The 16,220-nt window shown below is 30.6% G+C and overlaps 1 protein-coding gene across 1 annotated transcript; it reads left to right on the forward strand.

Moving 5' to 3' along the window:
• Positions 1–9,961: 9,961 nt before the first annotated feature.
• LOC111293372 (sister chromatid cohesion protein SCC2-like) lies at positions 9,962–16,016 on the forward strand. Its single transcript, XM_089766266.1, has 15 exons — positions 9,962–10,340; positions 10,704–10,803; positions 10,906–10,912; positions 11,011–11,077; positions 11,372–11,517; positions 11,609–11,853; positions 12,193–12,286; positions 12,610–12,768; positions 12,883–13,049; positions 13,379–13,391; positions 13,509–13,862; positions 14,359–14,522; positions 14,763–14,871; positions 15,672–15,776; positions 15,843–16,016. The coding sequence occupies exons 1-15, from the start codon at positions 9,962–9,964 to the stop codon at positions 16,014–16,016; spliced, it is 2,283 nt and encodes a 760-aa protein (XP_089622392.1).
• Positions 16,017–16,220: the final 204 nt, after the last annotated feature.

A 16,220-nucleotide genomic window follows, 5' to 3' on the forward strand; every position in this document is an offset into this window, starting at 1 on the left:
TTTAAATAATGGAAGTAATTCTTTTCCTATTTTAAGATAAAATTCAACATAAAAGTACGTTCATTCAATATATCCTTTTTTAGTAATTAAAAATAATAAAATAATTAATGAAAAATATTTTTAAATAAAAAATAATATAGAAAATTTATTTTATAAAAAACTAAAATTTTAATTTTTATATATATTTTCACTTATCAATGAAACCATCATATATATTAATTTTGGTAAATTTGACTTACCATTGGACCAACCACATGCATCCCTTTATTTTTATTTTTTTTCTCTTTTTTTTCATCTTTTTTTTTTAAATTTCTATTTTTTTTCTTTTTTCTAGTAACATATTTAATCAATTATCTATTTTTTTAAAAAAATTTGTGTGAAACTCATTTGATGTTACAATAACACACTGAGTTTTACCAATACACTTATTTGATATTATTGATTAAATTTTTTTTCCTTTATTTCCCTTTTTTTTAGGTCTTTTTACTTTTTTGTTTTTTAAACCATTATATAAATCTTATACATTTTGACTGTGTAAATATTCTTTCATGTGTCACCCTGATCTAATAGTACCGATTGTATTTATTTTGGTTGATCCAATAGAAGCAGTCCTGTTAATTTTGGTAACTTTGACTTTCACCGAACTTGCCACGTGTCAACTCTTTCATTTAATTTTTTTTCTCTTTCTCTTTCATTTTTTTTTATTTCATTCTTTTTTAAGTTACTTTTTTTTTATACTTAACAAATTCTTTTTTAAGCATTTTTAAGTTTTGTTCATTTGTTTTGTAAACTGGTTTAAGCATGCAAAATGTATATATAAATTCTTTGTTATGAGTTTGGAATATGGTTTGATATTATTTTTATTTCCAAAAATGATTCCATAATAATATATTTATATATCCATCGTTTGTTATAATATGAAACTTTGCTTTGGAATGATTATGGAATTTTACTTTGTATGGATTATGTTTTGAGAAAATTTATAAATATTGAATTTGTATATGTTGGATAATCTAAAAATATATTTTGGCTTTTGTCTTTTAGTATAACTATGTTCTCACCCTGCCATTGGGGGTTAATTATTGGTCATGTCAACATGTATTTGGTGATATCGATTTGGATTTCAAATGATGCCACTGGTTAAGAATAGTGATTTTTGTTCATCATATCATCGGTGATGTGCTTCTGTTCCATTGCACTAAAGGAATTCCTATGATTTTTGTTCTGTTCCATTACCTAACAAGTTAATTATGATTGTTCAGTGCAACTACTTAGTTGCTTCTGATATGCCTTTATCCTATTGCACTAAAGAAAAAATTTTTATGCTGACTTATACCATAGGGGTTAAGTGTGGTCATAGTATGTTATGGGAAACTAATAAACTTTATCATTTTGTGATGTTTTATTTTGCTCTGAATATGAGATTTTCATTTTGAGATATAATTTACAGAAATGTGTTTGAATATAAGATTATTTAAAATAGTTTTGAATCATTTAGTTACTGTTTTGGCCTAAATGTTTTATGGTTTGTTTAATCTAATTGAAAGGATGTTGGTTGCTTACTGAGCAATTGTACTCATTCCTTTCTTTAATTTTTTTACAGGTTTGGATTTTGATTATGTTCGCAAGAATCTCGGGGAGTGATGTGGGATTAGGGCGTTCCAGTTACCCTTACCATACATGCATACCAATCCATTTTCAAATTTATCATATTGGTAATTTCACTTGTATTGATCTGTCATTTTCTTTACCAAATGATTTTGTTACAATATATAATGTCTCATTATATTGTTTCATATATCACTTCAACGTAATTTTGTTGGGCCATATGTCTACTAATCCTTTTGCTAAATACAAAATTAATGTTTCATCATGTGTATGTTTTGCATATATCAATCATTTAATTACTTTTATTTATTCCATTGTGCAACTATTTTTTTTTTTTTTTTGCTAATGTTGTATTTTTGCACAATAATAGCTTTTTTTAGAATCTTTTTTAACTTCAAAAAATTTATTTTACATAAACTTTTATTCCCAAAATCAAATTCACAACACCCTTATTTTTCATAGAAAGTCTTTTGGTACTTTTAATATGTTTTTGGTCCATACCAAAAGTGTTGAACTTATTATAGATACATTTAAACATATCATATCTTTTTATGATATCATAAGCCAAAATTGCTTTATCAAATTTGATATTAGTTCTTAATAAAGAACTAAACTTATTTACACACCTTATAACTTTGTTTTGGAACCTTTTAGGTTATTTCATATACACCATTTTGTCTAATTCACCTTTTAGAACCATGTTAATCTTCACATCTTTTGGTGAATTATCATGAATTTAATAAGCATTCCTTTGTAGCCATTTATCTATGCTACAATGTATGTATCATTCTGTGTAAATTCTCATAACATTTGGGTTTAATATTGTTTATAGTCTTATCAACTTTTATTTCTATAAATTTTTATTTGCAACCTTATTGGTTTGTAACAAGGAGATGAAGATTACTACCATTTATATTAACCATGGTTATAAGACAATTATTTATTATTTCTTACATGAGATTAACTTGTTCTTTTATTTGAAAATTTATTTAAGCATGATGTTATATCATAATTCTTTTACCTCATAACCTTGTCTTTAATCAAGAGCCATTAACCCTTTTTGGTTAATCAATTTTTGATCATTTTTCTACATCAAAATGGTGTCATTAAAGTAGACTCCAAATTCCATATCCTTTTTGTCAATTGTTATACAATTGTATAATTCAATTCAAGATCATAATATTTATATAGTGCAATTTGTTATGCATAAAATCAACATAGCATATATTGTCAATAATAAAAGTTTTATCTTTACTCTTCTTCTATTAATCAAAACTGTGTCATAACATTCAAGTTCCTAAACTTGATCTTAAACACTAACTATGAGTTGTACCAATCCTTTTTATTTAGGTATAATTGATCACCTAATAAATCTACCATGCATAAAAAAGTCTCAAGTTTGACTTAAGTTAAAAAGAATAAGTTTTAATCCATAAAACAAAACTAGGTTCAAAAGTACGATTGCTTATGAGAAATATTATAACACTCTCACAATATTCATACAAAATATAGTACCAATTAGTTTTTAACTTTGTGTGTTACTCAATAAGCCTTAAAGAATCTCAAAATAATTTATGTGTTGGAAATTATTCTTAAAATCATTCTAATTGTTTGATAGAAATTAAGTAAATTCTCTCACTTCAAAAGTATTTAATAAGATTATTGAATAATATTATTATCTCTCTTAAAAGAGGGTCCATCATTAAATTTATTAATAATTTTATGAAAAATACTAGTCTAATTCAATTCATTATTTATAATTTTCTAATGTTATTTTTTTCTTGAAAATAAATATCAATTATTGTTATTGAAAAATTTAATCTAAATTTTCCATCATTCTAGCAAAATTTAAAATTTATCACATAGAAATCTCTAAAACTTATCCATTTATGCATTTTTAGAATTTCATCATCGAAATAATTAATATTTAATTTCAAAATATTAACATTATTAGAAAAAAAATTTTGTGCATTTTTTATCTAGATTTTTTACCATTTTGAGAAAATTTAGAAAAAAATTCATCAAAAAATTAAAAAAAAATCAATTCATGTATTTTTAAAATTTTATTATCAGATAATTAATATTTATTTTCAAAAGTTTTATAAAAATTATATTTTATAAACATATAATAAAATTATATGTTACAAATAAACAAATTGAAACATTGAAATAATAAATAAAACATTAAATAATAAATGAAACATTAAATGGATATATAAAAAGAAAAAAAATAATGAAGAAATGAAGAAAAATAAATAAAACATAAAATAGATATATAATAAAAAATAATAATAAAATAGAATCAAGGACATAAGAGCACATGAGCTAGAATGTACCATAAAAATTATAAAAAAAAAAAAATAAGAAAAGAAAAATGCATCTATGCACGAAATAAGGACAAAAATATTGAAACGTGAGATAGAAATAAAAGCAAACAAAATCATCATGAAACGATCACCGGCAGCACATTAAAAAGGGAAAAAAAAAAAAAAAGACAAAGAAAGAGAACTGTTAAAAGATTAATGGATGAATATTGAAGAATTTTGCTCTGTTTTTAATCTTACCTCTGTGGAGTCGACCAGTACTTGTTGTATACTTTTTATTACGTTTAGCACCCATCGATCTCTTTTGTTTTAGATGCTTCTCCCTTGACTCCCTCTGATCTTTGTGGCTTAATTGGGGTCTCTACTTGACCCTAAAACTCCAAATTTAACAAGAATTTTATTGATTTAATTTCACTATGTTTCAATTTTAGATTTTAACTTTAATTCTTATTCAGCTCTTTTCCAAAAAGTAGGTCAATGTATTTTTCAAATCAATTAATATTTTAATCTTAACTAAAAGTATAAATAAAGTAATTTGATTTAATTTTTGTGTAACGAAGTGAAAATTTTTTTAATTTTTAGATTTTTTTTAGTATATGAATTATTTACATAATTTGATAATTAATTTCATCTAATAAAGTCATCATCATATCAGCAAAATTAACACTTATGTTATCAAATCAACTACTACATTAGTATTTTTAACAATAAAAATTTGATAAAGTTAGTAATTAAATAAATATTATCAAATCAAAATAATATAAAATTTAATTTTTTATTAATTATAATTGAGGGGCTAAATATCAAATGTAGATAGAGTATAAGGTTGTTAGCCTAATTTAACCTATAAAAATATAATGGTGGAAGATCATCATCAAATTCAAAGTTGTGTGTAATAAATAATGTGAGAATCATGATATCGGATTTAAATAGGAGTTTAATAAAGAAAAAAACTTAATTAATTGATTGACAATTGATTAATTCAATAATAAAAATAAAAATAAAATAAAGTGATAAAATTTAATTAAAAATATTTTAATTAATTATTTTTAATATTATTAAATTCACACTTTTATACATAAATTTATATATAAGGGTTAAATATAAAAATAGTCCTTACATTATATATTTTTTGTTAATTTGGCACCTAAAAAAATACAATAATCAGTTTGAAACTTGAATGTTCGTTCCTTCATTTATTTTGTCACCTTCGACTAATGTCATTAGTTAATTTATTAGCATGATATGAATATCTGATAAAATATTAATACATGTCAACAATTTAGCCAAATCATTTGCCATGTCAATAGTAAAAAATTTTTAAAATATTTTTAAAAATTCAAAAAAAAAATGTCTTAAAACTGAAAAATATTTTCAAAAACTTTTAAAAAAATGGAAAAAAATAATTTTTTGGAAAAATTTTGAAAATTAAAAAAATATAAAATTTTTTAAAATATTAAAACTTATTAAAAAATATTAAATTTTTTTTAAAATTCTTTAAAATAAAAAATAAAAAATTTAATAAAAATCCAATAAAACACAAAAAATTTGAAAGATTCATAAAATATATATAAAAAAATTAAATTTATAAGATTAACAAAATGAAAAACTTTCGTAATTTTAAAAAAATAGATTTTTTCAAAAAATTTTAGATTTTTTTTTATTTTCAATTTTTTAAGTTTTAGTGAATTTTTTTATTTTAAGAAATTTTTATTTTTATTAAAATTTTCATTGTTATGAAATTTTTAAAATTTTTTATTTTTTATTAAAAATTTGAGATTTTGTGAATCTTTTAAGTTTTCATATTTATTTAATTTTTTAATTTTTTTTTTACTTTTTTTATTTTTTAAAAGCTTTTAAAGAATTTTTTTAGTATTTTTTAAAAATCAATTAATGATGTGAAACTATTAGATTCTTTTTACACATATCAACATCTTGTTGAATATTAATATCATGTCAAGGCGTTAGTCTTAAGTACTAAAATGGATGACGGAATAAAAGTTAAAATATCAAACTGAAAATTTTTTATATATTTTTGGTATTGACAAAAATATATAATAAATGAACTATTTTTATATTTGACCCAAAATATTAAGGCAAAATACATAAATAATCACTCAAAAGAATAGTACGAAATAATTCCTTCACACCACAAATTTTTTTTTTTTTTTCAAATCATTGAACATATCACACCAAAAAGTATTAAGGTAAATACATAAATAATCACTCAATTTTAGGGGTTGTTTTAAAATGATTACTTAAGTATTAATCTTTTTAATTTAGTTACTTAAATTTAAGTAAATATTTTTTTGTCCCCCAACCTTTTGTATCTAACGGTATGCTAACGTGATAATGCTACATCAATTATCAAATACTATATGTCACTATCATGTTATCTGACAAATCATGTGGCATGATCATTAGTACAATCTGCAATTCCTCGTTTTGATAGTGACCATGATCATTAGAGCGTGTTGCTGGAAAACTTCTTAATATTCGAAGAGTATTGGAATGTACTTGAATCTGGGGTAGTAGAACTAGCAGCAGCTGGGATGTCTGAGACACAAGATAGAATTGGAGACATTAAAGTTGAAGGATCTCAAAGCCAAAAACTATCTTTTCCAAGCAATTGATGGGACAACCTTGGAAACTGTTCTTTACAAAGACACCTCCAAGTAGAATTGGGACTCCATAAAGAAAAAGTACCAAAGATCAACAAGATCAAAGAGGTAACAGCTTCAAACACTTTGATCGGAGTTCAAAACACTTCAAATGAAAGTAAAAGAGTTAGTGATAAAAGAGTTACTTTTCATGGACAACAGCAATTGGCAACAAGATGCAGATCTACGGTGATAAGACGTAGGATGTTATCATCGTTGAGAAGATACTTTGATCTATGACGCCAAAATTCAATTTTGTTGTTTGTCCTATAGAGGAGTCTAATAATGTTAATAAACTATCACTTGATAAATTGCAGAGTTCTTTGTAGGTTCATGAACAGAACTAAATCAGCAAGATAAGAATGAGCAAGCTTTGAAGGTTTCAATTAACAATCATTCTTCTACATCGAATAGAGCAGCCAAAGGAGGTAGAAGCATAGGAGGTAGAGGAAACTCGAATTGCAAAAGTCATCAAGAGAGCCAATCTCAAGATTTTTAAAAAAGAAGAAAGGGATGAGACTAATCTAACTCAACCACTTACAGACTAAGAGACAAGTCTAACGTAAAGTGCTATCGATGCCATAGGTATGGTCATTACAAGTCTAAATGTCGAACTTATCTGTCCAAAAGCAATGGGGAAAATTTAAATTTTGGAGAAAAAGAGAGAAATATCCCTGTTAATGGCTTGTTATGCCGGAGAAGAAACCTACAAGAACCAATGATATTTAGACACTGGCTGCAGCAATCAAATGTGTGGCGATAAGTCAGTTTTCTCCATTCTAGATGAATCATTTTGAGATAATGTGAAGTTTAGAGTTAATTCTAAGATCTTGGTCATGGGAAAAGGTAAGGTAACCGTTCAAACAAGGGGCAATGCTAATCAAACAATTTTAAATGGCCTTTTCGTTCCAAAATTGAAGACCAACTTGTTGAATATTGGTCAGCTACAAGAGAAAGGGTATGAGATATTCATCAAAGATGGAGTTTGCAGAATTCAAGATGTCAAATTGGGCTTAATTGCTCAAGTTACAATGACTCCAAACAGGATGTTTCCTCTTCATCTCAAGAGTATTAATCAGTCATGCTTCTCAGAAAAATTAAATGATGTGGCTTGGCTATGGCATTTTTGCTATGGTCATTTGAATTTTTGTGGTTGAAGGACGCTTCGACAGAAAAATATGGTAATCGGTCTACCAAGTTTTACAAGCGCTTCAAGTGTTTGTGAAAAATTCGTTGTTAGCAAACAACACTAAGATCCATTTCCAAAGGGAAAATCACAAAGAACAAGAAAGTTGTTGGAGATTGTACACTCTGACATTTGCAGGTCAATCAATCCTGCTTCCAATGGAGGTAAACGATATGTTATTAGTTTCATTGATGATTTTAGTTGAAAAACCTAAGTATACTTCTTACAGGAAAAGTCTGAAGCTCTAATGGCCTTTAAAAGCTTTAAAGCATTTTATAGAGAAAAAAGCAAGAAGTCAAATCAAAGTGCTGCGTACAGATCATGGAGCAGAGTACAACTCACAAGAATTTGCAAATTTTTGTGAAGAGCAAGGCATCAAACGACAATTGACAGCAGCCTACACACCTCAGCAAAATGATGTCTGCGAGAGAAAGAATCGTACAATCCTGAACATGGCTAGAAGTATGCTGGCAAGAAGCAAAGTTCCAAAAAGTTTTTGGCCCAAGGCAGTCAACTGGAGCATTCATATTCTAAAGAGAAGTCCAACTCTAGCAGTTCAGAACATGACAACGGAAGAAGCATGGAATGTAAGGAGACCAAATTTAGAACACTTCAGAATTTTTGGGTGTTTTGCTTATGCTCCTATTCTGGATGAAAAGAGCAAGAAGTTAGACGGCAAAGGAGAAAAGTGCTTTTTTCTTGGTGTTAGCGATGATTCCAAAGGCTACAAGATGTATAATACAATCACCAAGAAAATTATCAATATTCGTGATGTGATTTTTTATGAAGAAAGGTTCTGGATATGGGATGAATGCGAGGCCAAACAACAAATATCAATAGATTTTGATGGTGACGATGATGAAAGACAACAACCTGTTGAGAATGAACAAACCGTGGAGAATAAGCAACAAACACCAGGCAGTCAAAGCCGTCTAGATGATGAACAGTGACCTCAACATTCTAGAAGGAGACCTGTATGGATGATTGATTATGAGGTAATTGGGATTGACCAATCTGAGGACCAATTAAAGTATTTTGCTCTATTTTCGGATTCTGATCCTATAACTTATGAAGATGCTGTTCTAGAATCAAAGTGGAATAAGGTAATGAATGATGAAATTACATCCATTGAAAAAAATAATAGTTGGGAGTTAACTAAACTTCCTAAAGGGAAGAAGACCATTGGTGTGAAATGGGTCTACAAGACAAAATTGAAAGAGAATGGTGAAGTTGATAAATACAAGGCACGCTTAATAGCTAGAGGGTACAAGCAAGAGTTTGGCATTAATTATAAAAAATTCTTTGCTCCAATCGCAAGGCATGACACAATCGGAATGGTGATTGCTTTAGCAGTACAAAATTCATGGCCTATCTTCCAACTTGACTTGAAATCAGCCTTCTTACATGAAGATCTGGATGAGCAGGTATTTATTGATCAACCTCCTGGCTATGTTAAGTCTGGCAATGAGCATAAAGTGTACGAATTAAATAGGCCGTTGTATGGACAAACAAGACCAACGAGCTTTGTATAGTCGTTTTGAAGCATATTTTCTGAAGGAAGATTTTGAAAAGTGCTCTTATGAACATACACTTTTCATAAAAACAAAAGGTGACAAAATGCTCATTGTTTGTTTACATGTAGACAACTTAATCTACACTGGGAACGATAAGGTTATGTTTGATATATTTAAGAAATCTATGGTGGCTGAATTTGAAATGACTGATCTTGGAATGATGCATTATTATCTTGGTATAGAAGTTATTCAATCTGCTGCTGGCATATTTATTTCCCTAAAGAAGTATGTGTAAGACATTTTGGACAGGTTTCGAACGAAGGACTGCAATCCTGTTAGCACACCAATTGAAGGAAGCATGAAGTTTGATAGAAATCCTTAACGAAAGAAAATCAACAGCACTTTTTACAAGCAAATTGTGGGAAGTCTGATTATTTAACTGCAATAAGGCTAGATATTATGCATGCTATAAGTTTTATCAGCAGATATATGGAGTGTCCAAAGGAAATACATCTCTTGGCAGCAAAAAGAATTCTTAGATATTTGCAATGTACAACTGAGTATGGCCTGTTTTATAAGAATGGAGAAAAATTAGATTTGTTTGGTTTTACAGATAATGATTAAGCTAGAGATCTTGATGATAGAAAGAGCACATCTGTTTATGCTTTTATGGCGAGGACAGTAGCAATTTCATGGACATCAAGAAAGCAATCAATTATTTCTTTGTCAACTACTGAAGCTGAATTTGTAGCAGCAACAGCAGCATGTGCTTGTCAAGCAATCTGGCTACGAAAAATTCTTGAAGAAATTCATCTCAAACATAGAGGACCTACTATCATTTTCTGTGACAATAGCTCAACAATCGAGTTATGTAAGAATCCTGTTCTGCATGGAAGAAGCAAGCTTATAGATGTGAAGTTTCATTGCTTAAGGGACCTCACAAAAGGAGTCATTGATCTCATCTATTGCAGAAGTGAAGATCAAATTGCCGATATTTTTACCAAACCTCTCAAGTTGTCAACATTTCAGAAGTTCAAGAAGTTGCTTGGTGTCTGCACTTTAAACGACTAGTTGGTATTCTTTAAACTGAACGTTTGAAACACTAGTTTAAGGGAGGGATTATAAAAATATTAGGAATGAAGATCTGTAGAGTTGTCCTAGTCTTTAGGCATCTTTTGAATTGTTGCTTTACGTGTCCTGTTTTTTAGCATAGTTGCAGCCCTATTTGTCAGTTAGTAGTTGCTTTTTTATTGCTTTGTGTCAGTTGGTGGTACTATCTTTTAGCTTATTTCCGTTGGTTTATTGCCTATTTAAAAGGCTATTATTCAATGAAAAAAGATTGCAGAGAAGAACTTTCCCTTAAAAGCTTTGTTAAGTGTTCTTGGTTGTTCAATTTCTTTGTCTTTTTGAGTTATCAATGAAGACGAAAAGCCGGACATTGGACTAGGTTCTACTAGCAAGAAACGACGCAATACCAAGAGTTTTAAAGCAAAGAAATCAGCATTGAACAAGTGTGCTTATTTTATGCTGTTTCCTAACATTGAATTTTATGGCAAATTATTTAGAATAGCAGAATTTAAGTGTCTTCTTATTGTTTAACTTTTTCTTGATAGGTCTCTGGTGCTGTGAATGCTTTACTACAAAAGTTCTGCACTATTCTTGGTTAACTCAAGGACTTGTTGTTGGTTGAGGAGTTTTCTGATAGTTTTGTTCTACAGCTGCTGAAGACAAGTTCTACTACTTTTTTGGTGGATAATATACAGTTCTTGCAACTCAAAGCAATCGGTTAGATAACGGGGGTATGAATCCAAATGTTTAATTTGTGGTTAAAAGGATACACATGATTCAATGCATATACTCGGCTAAATAGTTCAGTCGATTTTCGAAACAAGCTTTAGGGCATATCACCTACCTGATGAGGAACAGAGACAGATCCAAATGGTTACTGCTTTGCTAATTCAGTTAGTGCATAGCAGTGCTAACCTTCCTTAAGCTTTAAAGCAAACATCATGTGGGAGTCCCATGATGGAAGTCTCAGTTGATGCTAGTTATTTAACCAAATGCCATGAATCTGTCCAGGGTACATGTTATCATATCTGGACCCGTGTCCTTCAACGCCTCGCTTCTGTAAAGAGTCAAGATGCTTCGAGTTGAAAGTGATGATTGAGAATCTAGTCACTGATTTACTGACAACACTGAATCTACTAGAATATCCTGCTTTAGAGGTAACAAAACATTGATTATATTTCTTTCGTCGTTTTTATTATTGGATAAAGACTATAGTTTTTCAAAAAACTTAGGACCTATCATTTGCAGGTTCTTTGTGTTTTACCGTTCCAAAATGCCGGTCTGAAATCTAAGGACATCTCTGCACGTGCAATGGCCATTCACCTTCTTGGCACAATTGCATCAAGGTTGAAGCATGATGTTATCCTCTACAGGAAGGACAAGTTCTGGATATCAGAAGAATTGCTTAGTGGGGATAATGTTAATCGAAGTTACCCGAAATGTGCATGTTCAATTTGTTTGGATGGAAAGTTAGAGAAAGTATTGTATAGGGGGTAAGAGAACAAGAAGTTCCTGTACTGTCAGTTTGGCGTCTGTAAGAATCAACTTCTTGTATTGTGATCATCCTATGAGTCACTGTACAACTATGATGAGAGCAAGAAACACGGTCGCGCAGAAAGTTCTGAATCTTTTGATCCAATTATGAAAGTTGAAATTGTTAAGCAGACGCTTTTGAATTATCTTCAAGATACCGCTTCTACTGATGATATCCATCTCTTTGTTCGATGATGTGTACCTAACAAAGCTCTTTCCTAATTGTTATGAATGTCAAATGGAAATTCAAAGTAGCTCTTTCTAATTTTTTATATTTAAATTTATGTTTTTGGGCGCAGGTGTTATCTTTGCTTGTGGTATAAGGATGGCCCCAATTCTCAACAAAATTTCAAGTATTACATTGCTAGATTGAGATCAAAGGCAATAGGAACTGTATCTTCACACTGTTGATAAGAGATTCAGTCAAGAAGATTGCTTTAACACTGGGACAAAATAATTCTTTCTCTAGAGGATTTGACAAGATTCTTTACTTGCTTCTGGTTAGTAAAATATTTTGCAAGTCCTTGAGTTAGTAGGTAAGGCAGGTTTTGTTCTTATCACATGTTTTCTTTCCTGGTTAGCCAATTAGGGCTAAGGCTTTACGAGCAGTACGTGAAAAATTGTTGCAACTTGTCATTACTGTTATTTGGAACTGGGATATTCATTTCTCGTTTATGTTGACAAAACAAGTTTTCCATTGTGTTTGATGATGGCAGGTTAGTATTATTGTAGAAGCTGATACAGAGGTCTTAAGTGACAAACGTGTTCAAGTTGCTGTTGAGGGAAGGATTTGTGACTCTGCAATATCTGTCAGAGAAGCAGCAATGGAACTAGTTGGCAGACATATTGCTTTATATCCAGATGTTGGGTTAAAGGTACTTCTAGTTAAACTTCACTCGTCCATCTTATGAATGCAGGGCATGCTTCGTTGAGATTTTTTTATTTCATTTTTCTTTGTGCCCCCCTTCGGCTCTCTTGTTGGTGATTAGTACTTTGAGAAGGTGGCTGAGGGGATTAAAGATACTAGAGTCAGCGTTCAGAAACGAGCAATCAAAATTATTCAAGATATGTGCAATACAAATCCTAACTTCTCAGGGTTTACAACAGCTTGCATTGAGATTATTGCTTGTGTTAGTGATGATGAACAAGCGTTCAGGTAATTTAGAAATCAATGAAACAATGCATTTCTTGTCAAAAAGTGAGGCGCTGATGCCAATGCCTTTGTGGTGTTAAGAGTTTTTCTTTTTTCCTTCTTTTCAAATATTAGACTGAGGCATCTGGAACAATGTTGTCCAAATGTTTTTTTCTTAGTACAGTATATTAAAATAAACTTTTTCAGTGTCTACAGTATTTAAAGCTGTGGTACGTATAACCTAGGTGATTCAACTATTAGTCTCATGTTGGTTCTGTGTTCTAACTTCATTAAGCGGCACTGACCTTTTTGTATAATATATGTATTTTCATATAGGAACTGCTGCTCTCCAGGTATTCTTTCTTGGTACTTATTTTTGTCTCATCCTCAAGATCATGCTTCTAGACATTTTATCAGTTCTGGTTTGAAGAACCTTCTGGAGTGCAGACTCAGTATCCTGGAGGTGGTAGTTTTGTTCCGTAGGAGGTGGCCAAGAAGACTGAGCAGATTGTTGAAATGCTGACGCAGTTGCCTAATCATCAGTTTCTTGTAACTGTCATTAAGCGTAACGTGGTCCTCGATTTTTTCCCTCAATCAGCAAAAGCTGCTGGAATCAACCCTGTCTCACTTACAGTGGTACGTAGGCAATGTGAAGTGATGTGCAAGTGCTTACTGGAAAGAATATTGCAAATGGAAGAATTGAGTAATCTGGAAGCAAAAGTTCTTATATTTCCCTATGTGTTGCCCTTGCGTGCATTTTGTGTTGTGGACCCATCACCCTGCATGCCAGCTTCTGATCCTTCCAGTTTGTGGTCACACTACAGCCTTATCTTAAGAGTCAGGCTATTTACAGTTCATTTTATACTTTTTTTTAGACAATATAATCAGATATCTTTTGGATCTATTACCTTCTGGGCGTTCTTACTTTGAAGTGATTGTAATCTGTGTGTTTGTAGTCTGGCTATGTTCATTTGAACGGCCAACCTTTCTTATACCTGCATTAGATAGCTCTAACGGTTCCAGGCAGCCAACAAAGTTATTTTTGAAATAACAGACTATTCTATATTTTGTTTGATTGCATTGAGTTCAAAAATTTTTTTGTCCCTGGACAGCACCTTTCCGTTGCTTCTTTCCACTAATCCTCGTTGGGTTTGTCAATCTAATGGTTCTTATTATGGGCTAATTTTGTTGTTGTGAAAGTCAGTTTCTTCGATTTCCTATATTTTCATTGATTACTTTCAAAAGTTTGTTTCAGGACATTTTCCTGACTACTATAATCCAATCGTTCTTAGGTTGTGGGGGCAACGCCTGATTTGTTTTTACTTGTGTTCAGGTTGATAACAGAGTTGTTGCACAATTAATGGGGAGTATAATCTTTATAATTGATGCTGTTGTGCCTTTTGATGCACCCCCTAATATTGTCGAAGAACTAAAACAAGACTTGAAGCACATGATTTTCCCGCATTCTTTTTTGACTGTTGTCCTGGCCTGCATCAGGTATCTTAAATTTCTCTCCTCCACCGTTTTTAGTTTTGCTGTAATTCAATTTGTTTGTTGAAGTTTAAGTTTATTGAATCCTATTTCTGCTGAAGGCTTGGATTTATTTTTTGTTCTGAGTTTTTGCCCTGCTTGAAATGTGATTCTAAGATACACCGTGAGTAAAAAGGCAGGTGTCACTACTAGAGGGATTCTATTTCTGCTTTCAATTCCCTCATTTTTGTTTTTTTCTCACTGCAGCTGCCTTTGTTCTAGGAGTAAAAAGGCAGGGAATGGCGGTACTGTTGTTGAGTATCTCGTTCACTTATTCTTCAGATTATTGGATTCCCAAGCGACTGATAACAAGCAGGTTTATTGCAAAAAATCTGTACTTAATATTTGTTATTTCCACCTGCAATCTCTTAGGCTACTCAAATTCATATATTGGTTTTCGTTAGGTGCAATATGAGCAACAAAGTTGATAATTCCTGATTTGATTTCAAATTCTGGATAATGTGTCAGAGAATTAATTTATATTCTTAGCTTGATTAAATTTAGAGGTCAGCTACCAGAGTACAGGGATGCAAATAAAACCAAGGGGGAGATGTTGAAAATTTGAAACTTCTTATCCACCACCTGCGAACCTGTTGATCAAAAGTTGTGTTGGCAAGATATCGTTATTTGTAGGATTGTTAGCAACTTAGGTGAGCACCTTTGGTCATTGTTATCATTTCCTTGAATCTTAAGGTCAGTTGGCTTAAAGTAAACAGGCGTGTAAATAAGTAAACAAGTAATATACAAAATTTTAAATTGTCTTTCCTAGGGAGAAAACTTTCATGTGAATCATAAAGCTTAAATCAGCTCCTTTAGTTATTTATTATTATTATTATTTTCTTTTTGTAGCAAATGGGGCTTCCTCTCTTCTGTCTTGGATTGCTAATCCGCTATGGAAACTCTTTGTTTAGTGGTTCTAGTGACCAAAAAATTGATGTTGCTAGCAGTATTAGTTTAAAAAATATCTTCTAATGGATGATTTTAGTATAAAAGTTAGATCTTTGCAGGTAAATCTCATTCTACTCTACTAAACTATCCTAGAGTTTGCTTCCATTTCCCTATTAGCATATTTCAATATTATATATATTTTTATGTTTCAATGGCTTCACATTTTAGGCATTAGGCTTTGCTCTAATTGCTAGGTCTGAATATATGTTGGACAAGGACATTGGAAAGATATTAGATGCAGCATTAGCGCCGAATTCTAATGTTTGTCTTAAGGTAAAATTGTCTCATATCACTTAATTTTTCTATTTACAAGACGTTCTAAGCAATTCTGTCAACCAGATGCAAGCATTACAACATTTGTTGGAATATCTTCTTGATGCGGAAAGTCAAATGGGAATGGATAAAGCTGGTAATGATGCAGCTCATTATTCGGTAGAAGGTGGCCATGGTGTCCCTGTAGCTGCAGGTGCTGGTGATACTAAATTTTGTGGTGGTATAGTTCAGCTGTACTGAGATAATATTCTAGGGAAATGGTTGAACTTTAATGAAGAAGTTTGCCAATCTGCCCTAAAAGTGAGAAATTGTTTACCTTGTCTGTATTCTGTGTGAGGAACCAATTTTATTTGCATGGACTGAATCTGAGCCTCATATCGGCGGAGTGAATTATGTAAAAATTAAACTAAATTATGGAGGGCAGTTTGTTCTGAGCAAGAAATT

The sequence above is a fragment of the Durio zibethinus genome, chromosome 10 (assembly GCF_047325235.1).
Source record: "Durio zibethinus cultivar Kanyao isolate XHJ-2024 chromosome 10, ASM4732523v1, whole genome shotgun sequence".
Classification (NCBI taxonomy): Eukaryota; Viridiplantae; Streptophyta; class Magnoliopsida; order Malvales; family Malvaceae; genus Durio; species Durio zibethinus.